The 21,375-nt window shown below is 65.8% G+C and overlaps 2 protein-coding genes and 1 non-coding gene across 3 annotated transcripts; 2 read left to right on the top strand and 1 right to left on the bottom strand.

The window, feature by feature from the left end:
- The first annotated feature begins 4,073 nt into the window (after positions 1–4,073).
- On the top strand, positions 4,074–11,647 carry GRIN3B (glutamate ionotropic receptor NMDA type subunit 3B). The gene is given in 10 exon segments (XM_073887299.1): positions 4,074–4,505; positions 6,047–6,639; positions 7,200–7,667; positions 7,669–8,185; positions 9,758–9,903; positions 9,995–10,110; positions 10,204–10,355; positions 10,657–10,821; positions 10,898–10,956; positions 11,117–11,647. Coding segments are annotated over 10 exon segments (3,009 nt in total). The 3' UTR covers positions 11,478–11,647.
- TMEM259 (transmembrane protein 259) lies at positions 11,648–20,888 on the bottom strand. The gene is made up of 11 exons (XM_025861175.2): positions 20,511–20,888; positions 15,674–15,952; positions 14,891–14,990; positions 14,285–14,395; positions 13,933–14,055; positions 13,744–13,844; positions 13,600–13,657; positions 13,385–13,468; positions 13,167–13,299; positions 12,999–13,098; positions 11,648–12,885 (listed from the first exon to the last, which is right to left on the bottom strand). Exons 1-11 carry the CDS (start codon positions 20,754–20,756, stop codon positions 12,340–12,342), a joined length of 1,881 nt encoding a protein of 626 aa, XP_025716960.1. The 5' UTR covers positions 20,757–20,888; the 3' UTR covers positions 11,648–12,339.
- Positions 20,889–21,268: 380 nt separating this feature from the next.
- Positions 21,269–21,375, top strand: LOC112815486 (U6 spliceosomal RNA). Its single transcript, XR_003205997.1, has one exon. It is a non-coding gene; the product is annotated as a U6 spliceosomal RNA (small nuclear RNA).

Genomic DNA, 21,375 nt, shown 5'->3' with positions numbered 1-21,375 from the left:
CTCGGCCTGTCTGTGTGCCGGGGGGGGCGCCTCAGCTCCCGCGCCCGCCAGGACTCGTGGCAGGACCTGTCTCGGCAGAACCCACCCGCTGGGCCCCGTTTCTAAGACTTAGTGCCCAGAAGCCATGGTTCTCAGACTTCAGACGTTTGTCGGCTGCCCCAGGGCCTTGGCTCAACTGTGAGGGCTGGGCGACACTCGGTAGGAGGAGGCAGGGGGAGCCTCTGGGGTGGGAGGTGGTTCAGACATAGCAGTGTGGTCCCTCCGGTCCCGTCCCTCTGATGACCTCTCAAGCATCCCCCCAACCTGGGTCGGGGCAGCCAGCTCAGGTAGTGACCAGTCCCGGGCCAGGGTCCTCCAGGAGGGACGCGTGCCCACGCAGCTCAGTGATGTTTCCCGTTGCACAAAGGGTCCGAGGGAGGCCAGGTGTCCCTACTGCCCTGGGGACACAACCTGCAGCCTGCCAGCACCTGGAGCCCAGCCCAGGCAGTCCTTGGAACCTTCCGGAAAGCTGTCCCTAACAGCCTGGCTTAATGGTGCAGAAAATCCGTGTGATTCAGCAGGTGCTGTGCTAGCTGCAGCTGGAGCCAGCAGTCCACGCTGGGTTTGTGCCCTCGGGCGGAGGGACGGCCCCTTCCTCGGGCTCTGCACCCTGGCTGGGCGTCCAGCCGCACTACAGCTGAGGTGGGGCATGAGGGGGGTTGCCCCATTCGTGCCAGGTGAGGGGCCCAGCTGGCTGGGGACATCACTCCATAAGCCCCACCCCCCACGGAGCGGCCCCTTAAGGCCAGGATGGGGAGGGGTCACAGCAGGAAGGGGCTTGGCCAGGTCCTGGACGGTGCCACCCCGCACAGGGCTGGGGGCTTGGCGCTCCGTCCCCCACCCCAGAGCGCGCCAGAGCACCGGGGTCTCCTTGTTCCCATCTGCGGGCTGGCCCCAGTCTGTCCTTGCCGCTTGGTGTCCAGAAGGTCTGGAAGGAAGGGGAGAGCTTCAGGTTTGGCTCAGACTCCCCAGGGACCAAAGACCCACCTCACGTGCCCGGGCCCTGGCGAGGGCCCCCTCCAAGCCCCCCGGTGCCTGTGGCCTCCGTGTGGCCTCAGCTGCCCGCACGGCTTACATCATTAAACGTTTTGGAAGGAGCCGTGTGGCTTGTTCTGGGGGCCTGGTGCTGGGAAGGGGCCATGAGACGGGCTGGGGATTTCGACCTCCGTCTGGGAGGTGCTGTACCCCACTGCCCCTCATCCCCCGAGGATTCGCATGGTCAGGCCCTCCCAGCACCACCCTGGACCCTCAGCTGCCCACTTGGTGGGTCCTGGGTTTCCTCCAGCTGTGGCGCCCCCTCCCACCCTGCAGATGGGGGAGGAGGCGTCTGTGGGGCTCCTGGCTCCTGGGGGTGGGGGCTGCTGTGATCTGAGGGCAGCAGGGGACACCTGGCCGGCCTGGCACATCACCATGCAGATGGCCTCCGTGCCCACATTGTCTCCAGTGCCCGCCTGGAAGGTTGCCCATGCTCCCTCTGCGGCCACGGCGGGAGGAGGTCGGATGCCCTGCTGCAGACCTGTGGCGGGGGGACACGGCAGCGGGGGGGCAGGCACCCACTGGTTTCCTCTCCATCACCACACGGCCTTGGACACGCCGCACCTGGGCCCCAGACTCGGTTTCCCTGTGGCTAAGAGGGGACATGCCCTCTCCACGTCTGCAAGGAGCCTTGGGGAGCCTGTGCACGGCTGGTGTCCCCAGGACGGCCGCCTGCCCGGTGCGTGGCTCACAGCAAAGGGCGCGCTCTCGTCCAGGCTGAGGTTACGTACGTGTCTCGTGCAAGCACAATCTGACCCTAAATCATGGGCAGTCGCGGCCAGAGAGAAGATGCCGGCAACGCCTGGCGTCTGTGGGCATCCTCTGTGTGCTGGCCGCGCTGCACCTGAGACTGCAGGTGGAGAAGGAGAAACCGTAGCCTGGTCCCACTCGGGCAGGGGGAACGCGAGATGGGCAGCTGGCGTAGCAGGCAGCCTGGGGGTCCTCAAACAATCGCCGATCCCCCAGCACTTCCACTTCTGGGTACTCACCCCAAAAAGATGGAAGTCGGGGTTCAAAAAGGTATTTGCACCCCCGTGTGCACTGCAGCGGGATTTATAATCACCAAAAGGTGGAAGCAAGCCCAGTGTCCGTGGATGAAGGATACACGGCGCGGTCCGTCCCCACGCGGGAACACGCTCCAGCCTCAGAAAGGAAGGGACCCCGACACCTGCCACGACGTGGAGAGCCCTGGGGACACCGGGCTCAGCGAGAGGAGCCAGACCCAGAAGGACACATCCCGCAGGACCCCACTCCCAGGAGGTCCCCAGAGGAGTCCCGTCCACACACAGCGATGACCCAGGTCTTTCTTCACTGCCTCTGACAGTGGAGCGGACGGGATGCAGAAGAGGCGGGTGCTCAGCTGCCTCCCAGAACCAGCGCAGCGATGTCTGCCGCCTGAGTGTCCCCAAGCCAGACGGGTCCCCAATTCTGAGGAGTCCTGCTGTCAGAGGGACGTCACCGCAGGGTGGGATGAGACCCGGGTGCTCCCTGAGGACTCGGCCAGGACCAGGGCACGTGGCCGGGCTCCCTGGTGCAAGGGGCCGCTGGCAGGACGGTGGCCTCAGGTGGGGAGGGGCTAGCGATCGGGGACCCTCCCCGTCCTGGGATGCCTGGCCAGGTGGCTGGATGTTGTGGCCTCGGCAGCCAGAACCCAGCCATGACTCACCCCAAACTGTGATCCCTGCTGTTGTCTGGCAGTTGGCATTTTTATTCATCGGATGGAGTTCTGTCCCTGCCTCTCCAATGCTGGCTTCCAAAAGGAGACAGTTGTGTGTGTGACAAATCCACCGAGTGGACGTTCACTCATTAGCCCGGGAACGTTCTGTGCCAGAGCGGCTGCCCTGGGCCTGGAGGCATCTTGGGACCGCCTTGGTTTTCTCCGCTGCTCCCCTCTGGGGCGGACAGGAGGAGGGAAGTCCGTGCAGGGCACTGCTGGGCTTGCCTCAGCCAGTGGTCATCGAGGACCTGCTGCATACCAGGGCCACAGGAAGAAGCCCGGTCATCCAGGGCGAGAGAACACAAGAGAAGGCTTTGGGAATGGTAGATGGCAGGAGCTGCCGAAGCTTCTGGAGCAGCGGACAGTGCCCTTGTCTGAGCTCAAGCAACGAGCAATTATAGAGTGCCTACTGTGTGCAAGCATTGGAGACAGCATTAACAAGCCAGACCCACTCCTGCCCTCCCACAGTTGAGTGGGGGAGGATGGCCACTAAGTGAGAAAGCAGAAGAGCCAACAAAAATTTGATGGCATGTGATAATGTAGGCAGGGGGAGGGTGGGGAGGAAGTTCTGGGGGACAAGCAGGAAGTGTTTCTCAGAGCAGGGGCTTTTGGTACCGGGTCCTGGAGGGTGAGGAGGAGTTCTCCACTCCAAGTTACCTGCGAGCAATGGGAAGGCAGATCTACCCTACAGGTTCCCATCAGACACGATCTACCTGTTTCCCCAGGGTGCACCCGTTAGAGCACACTCAGATGGGTTGGTTTAGGTAGACCTGGAGGTGGGCGGTACTGCTGTGTGACCAAGGAGGCAAACTGACGCCTCCTGGGCCTCAGTTTCCCTGACAGCAATGGGCCATGTTCTCAGGCTGGAGGGGGCATGGAGGGTCCTGGAGTGGAACAGGGATGAATGTGGGGACCGATTTTGACACAAAATCTCTTCCTGGTGCTAAGCCTCGGTTTTCTCATCCGTAGAATGGGCAGATAACTCACCGGGCAGGGAGCTGGCAAGAGCAGTGGTCCGGTGCCACACCCCAAACCCACGCCCGCGCGGTGTGGCCATATGAGCCTCAGTTTCCTGCCCTGGGGAGTGGGTCCCACTCCTCCCTAGTGGGTTGCTGACATCGGGGGGGGGGGCCGGGAGGGTCGAGGTCGCCGCAGGTCGCCGGGGCGTGCCGGGAGGGAGGCGCCGCGGGGCGGGACAGCGAGCTGCTGGGCCGGGCGGAGATCCGCCTCCTGCGCGCTGGCACCCGCGGCTCCGCCCCGCCGCGCCGCCGGCAACTTTGGGATGGAGTTTGTGCGGGCGCTGTGGCTCTGCCTGGCGCTGGCGCTGGCGCTGGGGCCGGGCCCCGCCGGGGGCCACCCGCAGCCGTGCGGCGTCCTGGCTCGCCTGGGGGGCTCGGTGCGCCTGGGCGTTCTCCTGCCCCGCGCGCCCGCCGCCCGCGCCCGCGTTCGCGCCGCCCTGGCCCGGGCCGCCCTGGCGCCGCGGCTGCCGCACAACCTGAGCCTGGAGCTGGTGGCCGTCGCGCCCCCTGCCCGCGACCCCGCCTCGCTGGCCCGCGCCCTGTGCCAGGCCCTGGAGGCCCCGGGCGTGGCGGCCGTGCTGGCCTTCCCGGAGGCGCGGCCCGAGCTGCTGCAGCTGCACTTCCTGGCGGCCGCCACCGAGACCCCCGTGCTCAGCGTGCTGCGGCGGGAGGCGCGCGCGCCCCTCGGGGCCCCGGTACGCGGGGATGCCCGGGATCCGGGTGAGGGAGGCCCCGGGACGCCCCGGGGCGCGGGGGCTGGGGGCCCGACGCCAGAGTCGCGGGGGCGCACGGGACCCGGACTTCTGGATCGCGGATACAGGAGCCCCCCGACCCCTGCCCCCGCTCGGGGGTTGCCCAGGACTCCAGCCGAAAGGAGTCCCCGGGGCGGCTCGCGGGACCTGGACCCCTGGACCCCGGACGCCCCCAGAGCGAGGGAACCCAGGACCGGCGGCGGGACCCCGTGAGATGCTTCTGGGCCCGGGGTTGTGAAACCCACACGAGGCCCCCTCCCGGGCGCGCCTCCCGTGCAGACCCCTTTCCTGGGCCTCGGTGATGGAATCTGGCCACCGTCTACTTACGGCCGGGGGAGCCATCCCCATGTGGAGCAGGGCCCCTTCCCCGGTCCCAGGGCGTCTCCCAGTCCCCACCAAGCAGGGCCCCAGGCCGTCCCTGCTTCATCTCCGGGGGGTGCAGTTCGGGGGTCTGCTGCTTGAGGATCTTCCCAGCCTCCTCCGGGCGGGCTGTCACTCAAACCCTTCCATCCCCCCCACGCTCCGCATCTTTGGAGTTTATTCTCTCCTTGATTCCACCCCCGGGGCCTGGATTTGGGCCCGAATAAGTAGAAAATGGCATAAGGAGGAGAAAAGGGTGACTGACAGGGCTCTGGGTGTCCCGTGGCGTCCCCGGGAAAGACCCCCTTCCCAGGACAGCAGGGAGGGGCCCCCTGGAGGGATATGGGTCTGGTAGGGGCCTCCCGCCCTCCGACTCCACCTCGAAGCCCCCTCCAGGGCTTCCTTCTCCTCAGGGAGGGGAGACGCGGACCCTAGAGGAGGCCTGGGGTCTCGCTAACCCCGTTGTCCCTGTGTCAAGGCCCGTGCCCCGCCCCTTGCCTCCACCTTGTGGGAAAAGATGCAGGACCCAAACCCAGGCCTGTGGCGCCCTCTGCTGCCGCCCCCAGGAACTGAGCCCCTGCAGGTGTAACTGTCCGTCTTGTGGGAGGGATTAAGCAGCAGCCCCAGCCCTCTGCACCCTGTCCCTACCTGTGCAACACCTTAGAGGTCCGGCAGTCTGCCTCGTCCTTCACAGGCTAGAAGCAAATCCAGCAGAACTTTCCGGGTGCCACTGGGCACAGAGGGGCCCCTCAAAACCCTGGCTTGCCAGGGAAGTCTGAATAGAGGAGGGGCGATGGAGCTGGGTTTTGAAGGATGTATAGGAGTTGGCTGGCATAGAAAAAGGGATTCTAGCTGGGCATTGCAAAAAGCCTCAAAGCGGGGCACTACCAGGGTGGCTGGAGCCAGGAGAGGAGGCCCTGAATGTCAGGCCAAGGAGGCTGGGCTTTGTGCTGATCGCAGTGGGGAGACAAAGAGGGTTTAGAGCAGGGGTGGGCTGGAGGAGGCAGGCATGCCATCCAGTTTTGAAGGCGACGTCTATTTACTGACCACCTACTGATGGGGGTGAGAAGGGTATGGTGGGTCACAGGTCTCCAGCCCTAACTGTGACCCCACCACCCCGCCAGAACCCGTTCCACCTGCAGCTGGACTGGGCCAGCCCCCTGGAGACGCTGCTTGACGTGTTGGTCGCTGTGGTGCGGGCACACGCCAGGGAGGACGTCAGCCTGGTGCTCTGCCGCGTGCGGGACCCTGCTGGCCTGGTGGCCCTCTGGACAGCCCGGGCTGGCAGGGCCCCAAAGCTGGTGCTGGACCTGAGTCGGCCAGACGCGGACGACGCGGGGCTGCAGGCACGCCTGGCCCCCCTGGGGGCCCCCCCTGGGGGCTCGGCCCCAGCCCCAGCGGCTGTGCTCCTGGGCTGTGGCCCAGCCCGTGCGCGGCAGGTGCTGCAGGCCGTGCCCCCCGGGCCCCACTGGCTGCTGGGCACGCCCCTGTCGGCTGACGTGCTGCCCACGGAGGGCCTGCCCCTGGGGCTACTGGCCCTGGGCGAGGTGGGCCGACCCCCGCTGGAGGCCACCGTTCAGGACGCTGTGGAGCTGGTGGTGCGAGCCCTGGGTAGCGCTGCCCAGGCGGAGCCGGAGCGTGCCCTCCTGCTCACCACGGCCAGCTGCAACGACCCGCAACCAGCTGGGCCTGAGTCCTCGGGCCGCTTCTTGGCACGGTAAGTGAGGGTCCAGGTGTGTGCGGAGGGGGGTGCCCGGGCCCCACATCTGGTCGCCTCTGCCTGTGAGTCATGAAAGCACCATTATTGGACACTTGATGTATACCAGGCGTTGCCCCCTCACCAGGAAGCGGGTTCGTCTCTGGCGGAAGCAGAGCCAGAGGAGGGGGCTCGGGTGAGGGGCTCAGGGTGCTCTGAGAGAGACAGGAGGGCAGGGGAAGGAGGCAGGGGAGGCGGGCAAGGGCAAGCTCCCACCGGACCCCACGGGAGCCCTGCAGGGCGAACGGCATCCCAGCGCCTGGCGGCTTCACCGGGCGTTTCAAGATGGAAGTTGTTGGCTCTGGGCCAGAGGCTTCGTCACTGCCTTCCTGGCGTGGGTGCCCGGCTGGCCAAGGATCTGGTGGGGGGAGCACCACGGCATCCACTGTGGTGCCCAGCCGTGTGCTAGAGGCGAGCCCAGCGGGGGCTGAGCTTGGCTGGAGGGCTCCTGCCCCCCACCCCCCACTCTTGGCTGCCTGGCACTGGCCCCCCGCTCCCCCTGCTCCCCGCCCACCCCCCAGGTTCCTGGCCAACACGTCCTTCCGGGGCCGCACCGGGCCTGTGTGGGTGACCGGCTCCTCCCAGGTGCACATCTCCCGGTACCTGCGAGTGTGGAGCTTGCGCCGGGACCCGCGGGGTGCCCCGGCCTGGGCCACCATGGGCAGCTGGCGGGCCGGACGGCTGGAGTCAGAGCTGGGAGGTGCGGCCGCACAGCCCCCGCCCTCCCCGGGAGCCAGAGCCCGGCCCAGGCTGCGCGTGGTGACGCTGGTGGAGCATCCGTTCGTGTTTGCCCAGGAGCCGGATGAGGACGGACAGTGCCCCGCGGGGCAGCTGTGCCTGGCCCCCGGCACCAATGACTCGGCCACCCTGGACGCGCCGTTCGCCGCACTGGCCAACGGCTCAGCGCCACGCGCCCTCCGCAAGTGCTGCTACGGCTACTGCATTGACCTGCTGGAGCGCCTGGCGGAGGACACGCCCTTCGACTTCGAGCTGGACCGGCCTGGTGGGTGACCTGCTGGCCGGCAGGGCCCACATGGCCGTCACCAGCTTCAGCATCAACTCGGCACGCTCCCAGGTGGTGGACTTCAGCAGCCCCTTCTTCTCCACCAGCCTGGGCATCATGGTGCGGGCCCGGGACGCGGCCTCGCCCATCGGCGCCTTCACGTGGCCGCTGCACTGGTCCATGTGGCTGGGCGTCTTTGCCGCCCTGCACCTCACGGCGCTCTTCCTCACGCTGTATGAGTGGCGCAGCCCCTACGGTCTCACGCCCCGTGGCCGGAACCGGGCCACCGTGTTCTCCTACTCTTTGGCCCTCAACCTCTGCTATGCCATCCTCTTCGGACGCACCGTCTCCAGCAAGACGCCCAAGTGCCCCACGGGGCGCCTCCTCATGAACCTGTGGGCCGTCTTCTGCCTGCTAGTGCTGTCCAGCTACACCGCCAACCTGGCCGCCGTCATGGTCGGGGACAAGACTTTCCTGGAGCTGTCAGGAATCCATGACCCCAAGGTGGGCAGCTGTGGGGCCTGGAGGTCAAAGCTGGGAGGTCGCCCACTCACCCAGTTCCCCTCCCAAGATGCAGCCGCGTGCGGCTGCCTGCTCCTGAAAACATTTATTGAGTGCTTGGTGTGTGCCAGGCATCGGGGGCCCAGCTGGGACAAAACAGGCGAAGATCTCCATACTGCAGGGGGAGGTGTCAAGAATCAAGATAAGCAATCCGGATGGTGTGTGAGTTGGCCATACAGTGTCAGAGAGAAAACAGGGCAGAGTGGCAACACAGGGACGGACATCTTCTCAGATGGGGGCAAGGAATTCCTCTGGGAGGGGGGTGGCATTCAAGGGACTTTTATGTAGCTGTCAAGGAGGAATGTTGGGAGAGAAGGCACAGCAGGTCCAAAGGCCCCGGGGCAGGAGCAGAGTGGGAGGAGGTGGCATGGGGCACATCCTGCAGGGTGTCTAAGGCAGTTCCTTCTGAGACAGAACTTCCCCCCTGGAGCTCTGGAGGGCTGTGAGCAGAGCAGAGGTGTGCCACTGGATCACTTGTCATTTCACCATAAATACTCTGGAAGCTTTCGCACACATCAGGGTCCCTTTTTCCCAGTTGTCTTACCGCCCCGCCCCCCGCCCATGGTTTGTTTGAATCTGGGTCCTAAACACGCACACACTGCAGATAGATTTCCTCCCCACTTACTGTGTCCTGGAAATTTGACTGCTGGGGAAGTTTTTGTCCAGTAGCAGCTCCCACTGTTTGGATCTGGCTGACTGTGTCCTGGGAGGGTGCTTAGCCTGTTCTGCCGCACCCTAGGCCCCATATCGTTTGTAAACTGGTAATAAAACCTAGACCCAGTGCTGTCCAATGCACTAGCCACTCACCACACGTGGCTGCTTTCAACGTTACATTAAGTGTAAGTGCTCAACAGCCACTTGGGAACAGCACAAGCAGAGTGTCTCCTCATCAGAGGGTTCCAGACGGCACAGCTCTAGAAGCTCCAATCCAGGTCTGGCTTTTTGGGAGTGCTGTACCACATCAGCAGGCACGGGTCAGTGTAACCACTCCCTCATCCTGGGAGGCCAGGGCAGAGGGGCCTGGCCCAGGAGGGCTGGGCAGCGGGCGGGTTCCCGGAGACACCAGGAGAGAAGAGGAAGTACCGGGCCCACTCGACTGGGGCAGGAAGGCCCAGGAGGCCAGGTGTAGGGGCCCCGCTTCGGAGGGACTCCCGCAATACCGCGGGGGAGCCGTGGAGGAGATCGGGGGTTCAGGGCCAGGTCCGCGTGGAGAGGGCCACGTGGGCCTTTAGAACAGCGGCTCTCGCCAGGTAATCCCGCCCCGGGGACAGTGGGCCCTGTCGCGTGCCGCCTCGACTGGGGAGCTCCTGGCGCCGAGTGGGTGGGGCAGCGGTGCGGCTGAACCCCCACAGCGCCCAGAAGGGCCGCCAGGCGATCCGGCCCCACTCGGGCCGGCTGCGGGAGAAGCTGGGTGAGAGCCGGGGCGGCGGGCAGCCCCAGGAGGCTGCGCCCCGCAGGGCGCGCGGGGGAGCTGCAGGGCCGAGCGCCCCGGGCTAACGAGCAGCGCCCCCGCAGCTGCACCACCCGGCCCAGGGCTTCCGCGTGGGCACCGTGTGGGAGAGCAGCGCCGAGGTCTACATCAAGAAGAGCTTCCCCGATGTGTACGCGCACACGCGGCGCCACAGCGCGCCCAGCACGCCCCACGGCGTGGCCATGCTCACGTGAGGCCCGGCCGGGGAGAGGGGCGGGGCCGGCGGGGCCGGGCGCCCGGGGGCGGGCGGGGGCCCCTCACCCCGCTGCGCGACCCCGCAGGAGCGAGTCCCCCAAGCTCAACGCCTTCATCATGGATAAGTCGCTCCTAGACTACGAGGTCTCCATCGACGCCGACTGTAAACTGCTGACCGTGGGCAAGCCCTTCGCCATGGAGGGTGAGGGGGCTCTGGGGCGGGCGGCCCTGGGGCGGCTCCTCTGGGGCTGTGTCCAGCCTGGCCGCAATCCCATATCCCTGGCCCCCCCCCCAGGCTACGGCATCGGACTCCCTCAGAACTCGCCCCTCACCTCCAACCTGTCCGAGTTCATCAGCCGCTACAAGTCCTCCGGTTTCATCGACTTGCTGCACGACAAGTGGTACAAGATGGTGCCTTGTGGGAAGCGCGTCCTCGCCGTCACAGAGGTGGGGGAGGGCCCAGGTCCCGGGTGGGGGTTGGGCATGGGGGGCCCTGAGCCTGCATGGGCCTCAAGGGAGGTGGTCAGCCCCCTGCTCATTGCCCAGACGTGTGCACCCCTCCTCCTCCTAGGAAACCCCAGCTCACGTTCCCTGGGAAACCTGGCTCCCAACGTGGAAGGCCAGCCTCCCAATCCAGCTCCGCCGCCCCAGGCTCCTCTCTGGGCCAGTCTGGGTCGCACCCCCAGCCAGGGCTCCCCACGGGTCGGGCCCCGCCCGTGAAGGGTTTGTGCCCACGTGTCACCCCCAGACACTGCAGGTGGGCGTCTCCCACTTCTCGGGACTCTTTGTGCTGCTCTGCCTGGGGCTCGGCAGCGCTCTGCTCAGCTCCCTGGGCGAGCACGTCTTCTACCACCTGGCGCTCCCGCGCATCCGCAGGGGCAGCAAGCTGCAGTACTGGCTGCACACGAGCCAGGTGAGGGGCCGGTGCCCAGCGGGTGGGCCCGGGCAGCCTCCTGTGACCCCGACAAAGCCTCTGTCTGGGCTTACAGAGAATCCACCGCGCCCTCAACACAGAGCCGCCAGAAGGACAGGAGGAGCCAGAGCCCAGGTAAAGGTGTTCCCCCAACCCCGCCCCCCACTCCCACCCTCCGGCTCTGACACCAGACCTCCCGCGCAGGACAGGGCAGCTCCACACCGCCGTGATCTGACCCCAGAGGCAGAGTGGCTGTGAGGACACTGACCCAGCCCCTTCCACCTCACGTCCCCAGGGCTCTTGAGCCACAGCAGGACACAGGGGCGGCCTCTGCGGGCGCAGTGAGCGGGACACGGGTGCGCCAGGCCACGGCGAGGGAGCACCGCGTGCGCTTCCTACCGGAGCCCACAGAGGCGGCTGGAGCGCCTGACGCGGAGGTGGTGGGGCTGCCAGAGCGCCCAGTCTGGCTCTGTCCCAGGGGCCGCCTGCCGGCCGTGCCGCCCTCCGGCCCTGCAGGTCCCGGCGAGCTGGAGCAGCTGGAGCAACGCATCCAGAGTGCGCGGGAGCAGCTGCGCCAGGCCCTGGTGCGGCGAGGAGAGCTCCTGGCCCGGCTGGGGGATTGCCCCTGCTCCGAAGCACCTGCCGTCGCCGGGTGACCCAACCCAGGGGATGCGGCGCCTGCCCCGCTCCAAGGGCCCCACCCTGCCCGCCTGCACTCAGCCCAGGGCGGCCCCCACCCCTGGGCCCCTGCCCCAGCCTGCACCCAAGCCCGGGAGGAGGTGGCACCGAGGCCCCTCCCTGCCTGCGCACACAGACGCTTGACCCGCCGCTGTCAACAGTTTATTCTATATACAAACACAATTTTGTACACTGCAATTAAATAGAATGGAATGAGCGCTCTTCTGCGTTCCTCACCGAGTGATTTAGTTTGGCCACCAGCCCTGCCCCACTCCCACCCCAGCAGGGCTGGACCCCCACACCCGGCCACTGCCTTCCATGTTGGCGCCTCTATACCTCATCTCCGAGCCCGAGGCATGAACTCTGCCCTCCCGGGACCCCGGCCCTGGTACACACACCTGGGGTCAGAGGCCGTGGAAAAGGCACTGAGCATGATGGAGCACCAGCTGAGCAGGCCGGGACAGCGAGGGCGGCCCCCACCTGCATTCACCTTATTAGAGCCCTGTCCAGCTCTGCTACTGAGGGACAGCTCACTCCACACAGTTCACCAGCCCTTTCCAGAACCTTCCACGGAGCCCCCACACACCCCCCCCTTTGGCCTGCCCTCTATTCACTGGCTGGGGGGCCCACCACTAACGTAGCAGGGACAGGCCTCCGGCAGGCCCCCCACAGGAAGAGAAGCCCCACTCTGGGCAAACCTGACGGACCACGACACCACCCAAGACAGGCTGGGCGGTCCCAAGAACCACCAGGACAGCCTACCCGACACCCGAGGGCTCCAGCCTGGTCATACCCAGTGGGCCTACATGGCCAGGGATGGGGCGGTCAGCTGCCCAAGGCTCAGGAACCGACCTCCGGGGGTGGGTCCACTGGGGCTGTGGGTGTGGGGCTGGGCCCACTCACCCCGGCAACTGGGGGCGCTGTGTCATGCGCCAGGGAGTTGATGGAAGGGGCACTGTCCTGGGGAGCTCGGGGGAGCCCTCCACCAGGGCTCAGCGGACCAGCGGGCCGCCGTTCCAAGAGGGAGGCACTGAGGCCAGACAGGAAGGAGGCGTCTGTGATCATGGCGGCTGTCTCTGCCATCCAGCCCAGGTCACTGCTGGCCGCTGCGGCCACCGAGGCTGCTGCGGCCACCAGAGAGCTGGGTGCCTCAGCCACGGGCCCAGGGCCCCCACTAGTGCCCGGCAAACTGGGGCCCAGGGCGGGGGGCTGGCCAGCAGGGTCAGGGGTGGCGGCCGGGGCGCCCCCATTGTTGTTCAGGTCATCCGGAAGCGCCGTGGGGGCCCCGGGGCCCAGCGGTGGGGTCTGTAGCAGCATCTCCTGGATTCGGATCTGCTGCAGAATGGCGGGTAGCTCATAGTGGTGGAAGAAGTAGATCATGGAATGCTGCGGGGGGGGCGGGGGAGGGCTGAGTCAGGCCAGCCAGAGCCAGAACCCCGGCCTCCACGGAACCCTGCACAGGCTGGACGCCCCTCCGGGGAGCGAGGCGAGACCCTCACCTGGATGAAGAGCCAGGAGGTGACCAGGGCCAGGCTGCTGTACTGGCCGTTGAAGCGGTAGTGGTAGGCGTAGAAGGCGAAGTGGTACAGATAGAAGAACCTGCAGGTAGCACAGTGAGGCGCCACCCGCGGACCCCACCCCGCCCCCCGCGGACCCGGGGTGCTCACCGCAGCCAGTGCCTCTTGCTGGTGTTCGTGTGGCAGCAAATAGCATCGTACTGGTCGGCCAGCCAGACGATGAGGATGATGTAGAAGGCCGTGGTGGTGTCGTTGAAAAACTCAGACATGATGGCCTCCATCCCTGCGGGGAGGCCGGGCAGTTGGGCCGGGCGGGCGGGTGGGCAGGGAGGGAGGAGGGAGGGAGGGAGGGAGGGAGAAGTCCTCACCCACGAGGGCCAGGATGACAGTGAGCAGCGGCGCCGCAGGGAAGGCAATGGCCATGTTCATCTCCAGCATCTGCAGCAGGTCCACTGCGGGCAGAGAGTGGCAGGCGGGCAGACCAGGTGAGGTGCCCGGCGTCTGGGTCGGGGTGGGCAGGGGGCAGTGGGGGTCTGGGGCGGAGCCCACCCCTCCCACCCGGCCGGCCAGCAGGCAGACTCACCAATGAAGACAAAAATCTGGTGGTGGGAGTATCTGAGCAGCATGGAAACGCTGAGGGTCTGCAAACGAGGGCCGGGGAGGTGGCTCAGGGAGGGGCTGCCCCGGTGCCCGCCCCGCCCCGCCAGCCCACCCCCGCGGCACTCACGAAGATGACCATGATGACGAAGGCGGCCAGGTAGGACGTGCGGGCCATCCACATGCTCACGAAACGGTAGTGCTCTCCGGACACCACGTTGCGAAGGAAGCCTGCTCAGAGGTAGGGGGGGAGGCCATGAGCACCTGCCCAGCCACTGCTCCACACCCCGCCCCCACCTGGTGCCGGGGCCCGCCGAACCCTTGTTCTCCTCGTTCTCGGCCAGGCCCTTGACACTGGACATGAGAATGTCGTCGTAGCCCAGGAACTCGGCCAGCAGCAGGCGGCTGAAGCGGTCCCCAAAGCACTGGTCTCGTGAAGGGTCTGCGGGCAGGCAGACAACGGAGTGTCCGGCCAGGGCCCCCACCCGAGCAATGCTGTGACCCCGATGCCCCAGGATGCCGCGGAGGGAGGAAGCTTCTTGCGGCTGGAGAGTGGACACGGCCCCAGGACCTCGGACCCAAGTGCTTCCGGGCCGCCCCCAGGCACCCTCCCGGGAGCCCCTAGAGCCGGACAGCCCCACTGCCTGGCTCCTCGCTCTGGGGCCACTCACCCAGGGTGACCACCATGACGGGGATGCTGAGCCGCTGTCGTGTGGCCTGTGACAGCCGTAGAAAGCCATACTCCAGGGAGTACTCCACGACGTACTCGTCCTGCGGCCACACTGTGGGGACGAGCCCTGTGAGCCTCGGAGCCCCGCTCCAGGCCTCTTCCCTGAGAGGGCTGGGTGACCCCTCCTGGCAGGCACCACCCACGCCCCCAGGACCCCTGCCTGCCTCCTGCCGCTCACAGAGGAGGCTCCCAGAGAAGGGAGAAGGTTTTATTTTGTAAGAAATCTCTCTGCCCAAGGCGCCTGGTGGCTTAATCGGCCAAGTGTCTGGCTCCGACTTGGGTCACAATCTCGGGGTCCTGGGACTGAGCCCCACGCTCAGTGGGGAGTCTGCTTGTCTTTCTCCCTCTGCCTCTCCTACTTGTGCGCGTGTTCGTTCTCACTCGCTCTCTCAAATAAGTAAAGAAAGAAATAAAAACCTAGAAAGGAAAGAAAGGAGAGAGGAAGGAAAGAAATCTCCACACCCAACACAGGTCTCGAATTCACAACCCCGAGATCAAGAGTCGCCCGCTCCCCTGACTGAGCCGGCCAGGGGCCCACGGTGTGTACCTTTCGTGGGTGTCTCTGGGAAGGGGAGCTCCTGGCTGTCATTCGGGGCCTCAGCAGCCCCCGGTGGCTTCAACACCTTGGGCTCAATGTCCAGCTCGAACTGCGGAGTGCCAAGAAGAAGGGCATCAGCGGCCTGGCCCAGAGGCCCAGCTCCTCTGCTGACTGCAAGGACATGCACCCCACCCCTGGCTGCTGTGACCCCCCCCCCCAGCCTCCGCTGGGATGCCCTCCACCTCCGGGGCTGGAAGGCCTCTGACCTATAACCTCCCAAAGACCCCCACCCCAACACCACACTCCCCTAAGTGGCCATCTCTAGGGAAGGGTCTGCATCCTGAAGCCAGGACTGCCTGGCCAGGTCTGCACCAACCACAGGACCCCAGGCTCTAACTACTTCAGCAGGTCCTTCCCGTGCAGCTGTGGGCCCCCCACACCCACCTGACCTCTGCCAGTGCCGGCATCCACCCGCACGTCTCCGGTGACAGGGCATCCCCCACCCCACAGGCAGCGGTTCCATCTAGGACAGCTAGGACCAGCTTCAAGCTCTTGGCCCAATGCCACCAGAGGCCGCCTCCTCAGCGGTCTCTGCCCTTGGTGCCCCCAGAAATGGGCCAATCCTTTTCCACTAGGGCTGGGAAATGGCCCGAGGCCCTGAGTCTTCCAGCACAGTCCCCGCCCCCCAAGGCCCCACCAGCAGGAGCAGGCCAGGGGGAGCCAGCGGCCCGCGACCAGATGAAGCACCGGCTCTCCAGGCACCCCCACGCACAGCACGCCTGGCCCGCTCACCCTGATGGACGCATTCCCGAACATGTCCACAGTCAGCTTCTCCTCCTCTTCCTCCTCCGGCTCTGGGCTGCCTGGCTCCATAGCCAGGCCAGGGAAGCTGCCGCGGCGGCCGCCATCACAGAACTGCAGGAAGACGGGCGCGCGGCTCGAGTTGTGCTGGACCTCCACGCGCAGGATGCCCTCCCGCGGCCACTTGTCCCGCACGTGCTCCAGGCAGTTGATGGGCGAGCGCGAGAAGGCAATGTGGATGTAGGCCAGGACGAAGAGCACGAAGAGCGCCTGCGGGGCAGGAGACGGTCAGTGGAGAAGCCCGGGTCCACGGCAAGTCCCGGGACAGCCCTGAGGAAGAGGGGGTTGCCCTCTCGGCCACGTGCAGGACCCTCACCGGGGCACGGGTCAGACTGGGCTCAGGCCTGCCCAGCAGCCTCACGCTCTGCCTTGTCCTCCGAGCACCCCTGACCTCACCGGCTACAAACAGCCTCCCGTGCCCGGCCTGGCGCCCTCTGCACCCCTCCTGGGCTGGCAGGGCCAGCGTGCTGCGCCTCTTGGAGGCATGTCCCCTCCATCTGTAAAATGGGCTCCTGCCCCCAGGGGGCACTGGGCGTGCTCCTGGCATGGATGGGTGGGGCCAGAGTGACCTGGCCCCTGGTCACCATTGCAGGAAGGAGGGCTGGTGTCAGGTGAGACTTTGCCCTACAACACCCCACCAACAGCACCTTTTGACTGCCTTGAAGTAGGAGCATCAAAAGGGCCACCCCCTCCCCCGGAAGCCCACGTCTCTGTCTGATGGTTGCATTTTTGTTTGTTTGTTTGTTTTTTAAGACTTTATTCGTTTATTTGACAAAGAGACAGCTAGAGAGGGAACACAAGCAGGGGGAGTGGAAGCGGGAAAAGCAGGCTTCCCGCTGAGCAGAGAGCCCGATGCGGGGGCTTGACCCCAGGACCCTGGGATCATGACCTGAACCGAAGGCAGACGTTTAACAACTGAGCCACCCAGGCGCCCCAAGATGGTTGTGTTACTCATGGGGCCTTTGGCCAAGTGTCAGTCCCCCAGACTGGATGCTGCGTCTTGGGCAACACGCCCACCTATCACCCACAGCCCCAACCCTTGGGAAGAGGGCCCAGCTGGCCCGATGTGACGCCCATCACTGTTCTGGGAAAAGTGGGTGTTCAGGGGCTGCCTTTCCTCAGATGGGCCAGTGCAGCCTTCAACACGCCTGCAACCCATGGCCGCATGGCCAGTGGCAGGGACGCCAGGAGCCCCACACGGGCTGCCAGCACCAGCCGTGGACCGCCTGCCTTGCAGACTGGGCAGCAGAGTGTGCACTCCCATCCTGGCCCGGCCACAGGGGCTGGGACCAGAGGGGGACGCAGCAGCTCCATGTCTGAGCATGCTGCCGCAATCCGGGGCCCAGCCCCGCCTGAAGCCGGGAGCCCACCCCGCCCCTGCAGATGTGTTGCTCCAAAGCCTCCTCTCTTGGGCCAGCATCAACTGTACTTCCTTTGCCTGCAGCCATAAGCGCCCCTGCCGGACAGCGATGAGGGTGCCGCTCAGGTCAGTCACGGACGACAGACGCTGAAGCTGCAAGCAGAGCTGGAACCCCTGCCTGGGGTGGCAGCGTGGAAGGCCGGCTGAGGCCCCGCGTGCCCGCAGAGCCTCCCACAGACCGGCCCACCCAGTGCCCCTCAGGACCCCAGCCCCTCTCCCCAAGACTGCCAAGCCGGAGATGGGAGAACTGGGACCCAAAGCAGCCGCAGGAGGAGACCAGACGGCTATGCCCTGTGCTAAGCTCCTGGCCACATTTTCCAGGCCCAGGCGCCAAGCACACTGCCCGCCCTGGACCAAAAGGACTGGCTGCCTGATGTACCAAGATCTCACACAAAGGGCTGAACATGCAGTGTGGCCCGGCGCCAGGGGCTGTCCAGGCACTTCTCCCGGGGACACACGTGTCTGCCACCACCCCAGTTTGCAGATGAGACAACCTAACCAGAGGCCACAGGGCCCGGAGAGATAGTGCTGGGAATTGAACCCAGAGGACACGCTGGACAGGGGAAGCTGGATCCCAAGGGAGAGAAGCCACCTGTCCTGCCAAGGAAGAGCACATGAAACGAGAGGGGGCCGGTGGCACCAATATGTGTGACCCCAGAGTGGCCCAAGTCCCCAGGGTCACCCTGCTGCCCTCTCCGGGACTCCTCGAGGGGGTCCCCCACCAGCATCTTCCTCCCGCCCTAAGGCCTCAGGTCTGTCGCCCTTGACGAAGCGGGGAGCTCCCTATCCTACCTGACAAGGCCTGCCCTAATCTGGGCCTCAGCTTCCCCGTTAGGAACAAGGGGGCAGACACAGCTTTGGTGCCTCCAAAGACCTATCACACCCACATCTGCCCAGGCAAGACAGCAGCTGGCCCTGCAGGAGGTCCCACAGCCCCCCAGTCTCTGCCACTCCACGTGACCCCACACACCCAGCCCCACTGGCCTTGCTGACCGGCCAGTGCCTTTGCAGCCGCATTTCTGGCTGCCTCTGCTGAGGCCTGAGGCTGCCTGATCGCACACAGACCTTGCCTCACCTAGCCACTGTCTCACCCCATGCCCCACTCTCTCCCTCCCTCCTGGTCTGCCCTCTCAGGGCTGTGTCCAGAACCAGGCAGGAGGTGGCAAGGACAATGTGTTCAGGGACCCATTCACAGCAAGGACCCTGGGGCACTCCACACACCTATCACACATCACAGTGACCCCGAGGGTCACCTCCATTCATGGGGGGGTGGCAAAGGCAATGAATATCAGAGCCCCCCCGTTACCCTGCAGGCATTGCTCCGTGGCTGCCCAAGGTTCAGAGTCCAACTGGACAGGCTGGGGCACCTAGTGCCCGCTGCTCCAGGACTCGGGAGGTCCTGGTCTGGCTTCGATGCCAGGAAAACCAGCAGAGGCGGAAGCCCAGGGCTGCCGGAACATGGGCCCCAGCCACTCACTGCCTCTTGCCCCCCACAGGCCGGCCCAGTGGGGGGTCGGGGGGGGTGCTGGGCTGCCTCACAGCCGTGAGCTTAGCAGAACAGGGACCACAGGAAGAGACAGCCAGGGGCGCCTGGGTGGCTCAGTTGGTTAAGCGGCTGCCTTCGGCTCTGGTCATGATCCCAGGGTCCTGGGGTCGAGCCCCGCGTTCAGGCTCCCTGCTCAGCGGGGAGCCTGCTTCTCCCTCTCCCTCTGCCTGCCTCTCTGCCTACCTGTGCTCTCTCTCTCTCTGTCAAATAAATAAATAAATAAAATCTTTAAAAAAAAAAAAAAAGAGAGAGAGAGAGACAGCCAGGAGCAAGTCCACAAAGGGACTCCATCTCTGCCGTGAGAGCACCGGAAGCTGGGCGGGCAGGAAGCAAAGACAAGCAGCCTTCTGGAACCTGCAGCAGCCTCACAGATCAGCCGGGCCCGGGCCTCACTGTGCAGATGAGCGAAACAAGACACCAGGGGTTGGGCAGATTCATGAGGTACACGAGGTCTCCAGGCGTCAGCCCACGGTCACTCAGCCCAGCACCCTGGTCCAAAGAGGAGAGCTCAGGAGTCTGAGAGCCTCCAGGACACTTGACGACCTACGCCAGGGTCATCTGTGTGCCAGGTTGGCCCAAACACACCATCTGCTCCCAAGTCAGGAAGTGGCGGGTCAGAACTGAGGCTCTCAGCAGAGGCTGACCCCCTCTCACCATCTGAGGAAGGCAGTGCTTCCTCTACCCAGGAAATCATGCCCACACGCGGACTTCTGTCCACACACCCAGGAGCCCAATTCAGGAATCCTCCGCAGGGAACCCGTGATGCTCTGGGGGGCTGTGGGGAGGGGGGAGCAGGAAGGCTCGCTGTGCGACAAGGGACCAGTGCGTTTCCCGTAGACTGTGGCAGGCCAGAACCAACAACCAAGTCCGCACTCCTTCCACCAAACCCCAAAGTGCCTCCGGCTCCTGACCAACCTGCCCTGGCCAGCACCCCCGGCGCCTCGAACGCCAGCATCAACCCCCTCTCCGCAGACGAGGCGCCCAAAGCTCACTTGGTGATCTGAGCATCTCCAGCCCTAGCGTGGGAGCACTCCGACGGGAAGCAAAAGGCCATCTGCCGACCTGGACCACCACTCTGCTCAGGAACCCACAACCTTCCTGAAGAGCTGCAGCGATCGTGGGAGACCCCTTCTGAGAAGAACCTCGACCAGGGCCAGTCCTCCCTGAGCTGTGGTCTGGGCTGACACTTCCGTGCCCCCCGTGGGTTCGCACAAGGCCCCTTGCCAGGGCAGCAGAGCAGGCTCTAACTCGGACACTCACCCCGGCGAGGGGTCCTCAGCCAGGTCACATGCCCCCGAGAGGCTCAGTGGAGGGGCTTGGGTGGGAGATCCTAAGGACGGGGAGAGCCCCAAGAAAAGAAAGGGGCAGGTACAGGCAGAAACGGGGAGCGGCGGCCAGTGCAGTGAAGTGGGCATGGGGTGTGTCCTGGGCGGGGGAGGGCGGAGAGCGGAGTCTGGAATTCCCGGGATTTGGGGGAGCCCAGGACTGGCGGTAGGTCTGGGCCAGGACTGGGGACCCCAGGCAGCACGGCCCGGGGTCGCGGGGCTGGGAGGAGGCCCCTGGCAGGTCTGAGCCGGGCTCCCGGGCTCCAGCCTCCAGAGGTGAGGGACCCGGGGAAGGCGGAGGCCAGGGGCGCAGCCTGGGGACGGCCGCGAGTGAGCTTCTGGCGTCGGGACCAGGAGCCACCAACGGCAAGATTAAGGGACCTGGGCGAGAGGGGGTCGCCGCCCCGGCGGGGGCGGGGTCCCAGGTCGCGGACCTGGGGTCAAGGGTCAGGAGTCAGGGGTCGGGGCCTCGGTCACCTTGAGCAGCACGAAGAACTCGAAGAGACGGCGGAAGGCCGGCGGGAACAGCCGCGAATAGGTGACAGCCATCTTGAAGAAGAGCGCGTGGAAGAGCCGGTCGCGCACGTTGATGAGAGGGTTGGGGTTGAGGTTGGGGGTGCGAGGCCCGCGCGCGGGGACCGGGCCGCCGCCGCCGCCGCCGCCGCCGCCGCCGTGGGGCCCGGGTGCGGGCCCGGGGGCCCCGGGCGCCGCGTGCTCCGACATGCCGCCCACCGTCGCGCCCTAGCGGCCCGCGGTTCCCCGAGGGCGCCTCCCGGCCGCCATCGGCCGTTCTCGCCGCGGCCGCGCTGCTCACCGACGCCCGGCCGCCGCCGCCGCCGCCATCTTCCGCCTCCGCGGCCTGCTGACGCCAGCGAGTCGCCGCGGCGGCAAGAGCGGCTCCCCTGCGCTCGCGGGGAACGCTGGGATGGCGGCGGCCGGCCCAAAGCGGCCCCGCCCCCTCCCCGGCTCGGGGCGAGGCTGCGTCTCGTCCGGGTCTCTTTTGCATATCATCCCCCACAAGCCTTCGCGGTGGCGAAGCCGCACTTGCGATTAAATGAGTCAACATCTAGGGCTTTACTGTGATCAGAGACACGCCAGGCAAGCGTGACGGTAGGAGATAGTCATTTACCTGGAAGCTTAGGAAAAGCATGGAGAGTGCAGGTACACAACGCGGCCTAACTGTAAAGTGATTTTAGTTTTGAACTTTAAATAGCCCTGTACGGCGCCTCTGGGTCGTGCTCGCTTCGGCAGCACATATACTAAAATTGGAACGATACAGAGAAGATTAGCATGGCCCCTGCGCAAGGATGACACGCAAATTCGTGAAGCGTTCCATATTTTG

The sequence above is a fragment of the Callorhinus ursinus genome, unplaced genomic scaffold, assembly GCF_003265705.2.
Source record: "Callorhinus ursinus isolate GAN/ISIS: 27379988/994484 unplaced genomic scaffold, GSC_fseal_2.0 scaffold77, whole genome shotgun sequence".
Classification (NCBI taxonomy): Eukaryota; Metazoa; Chordata; class Mammalia; order Carnivora; family Otariidae; genus Callorhinus; species Callorhinus ursinus.
Note: the sequence above shows the minus strand (reverse complement) of the source record. Positions and strands in the feature narration are given on the sequence as shown.

Coding starts and splice junctions, on each gene's coding strand:
- TMEM259 (XM_025861175.2), bottom strand. CDS start 20,756: ATGTCGGAGCACGCGGCGCCCGGGGCCCCCGGGCCCGCACCCGGGCCC. Junction 14,056..14,284: donor CGTCATGGTGGTCACCCTGG/GTGAGTGGCCCC, acceptor GCCTGCCCGCAG/ACCCTTCACGAGACCAGTGC. Junction 13,845..13,932: donor CGAGAACGAGGAGAACAAGG/GTTCGGCGGGCC, acceptor ACCTCTGAGCAG/GCTTCCTTCGCAACGTGGTG.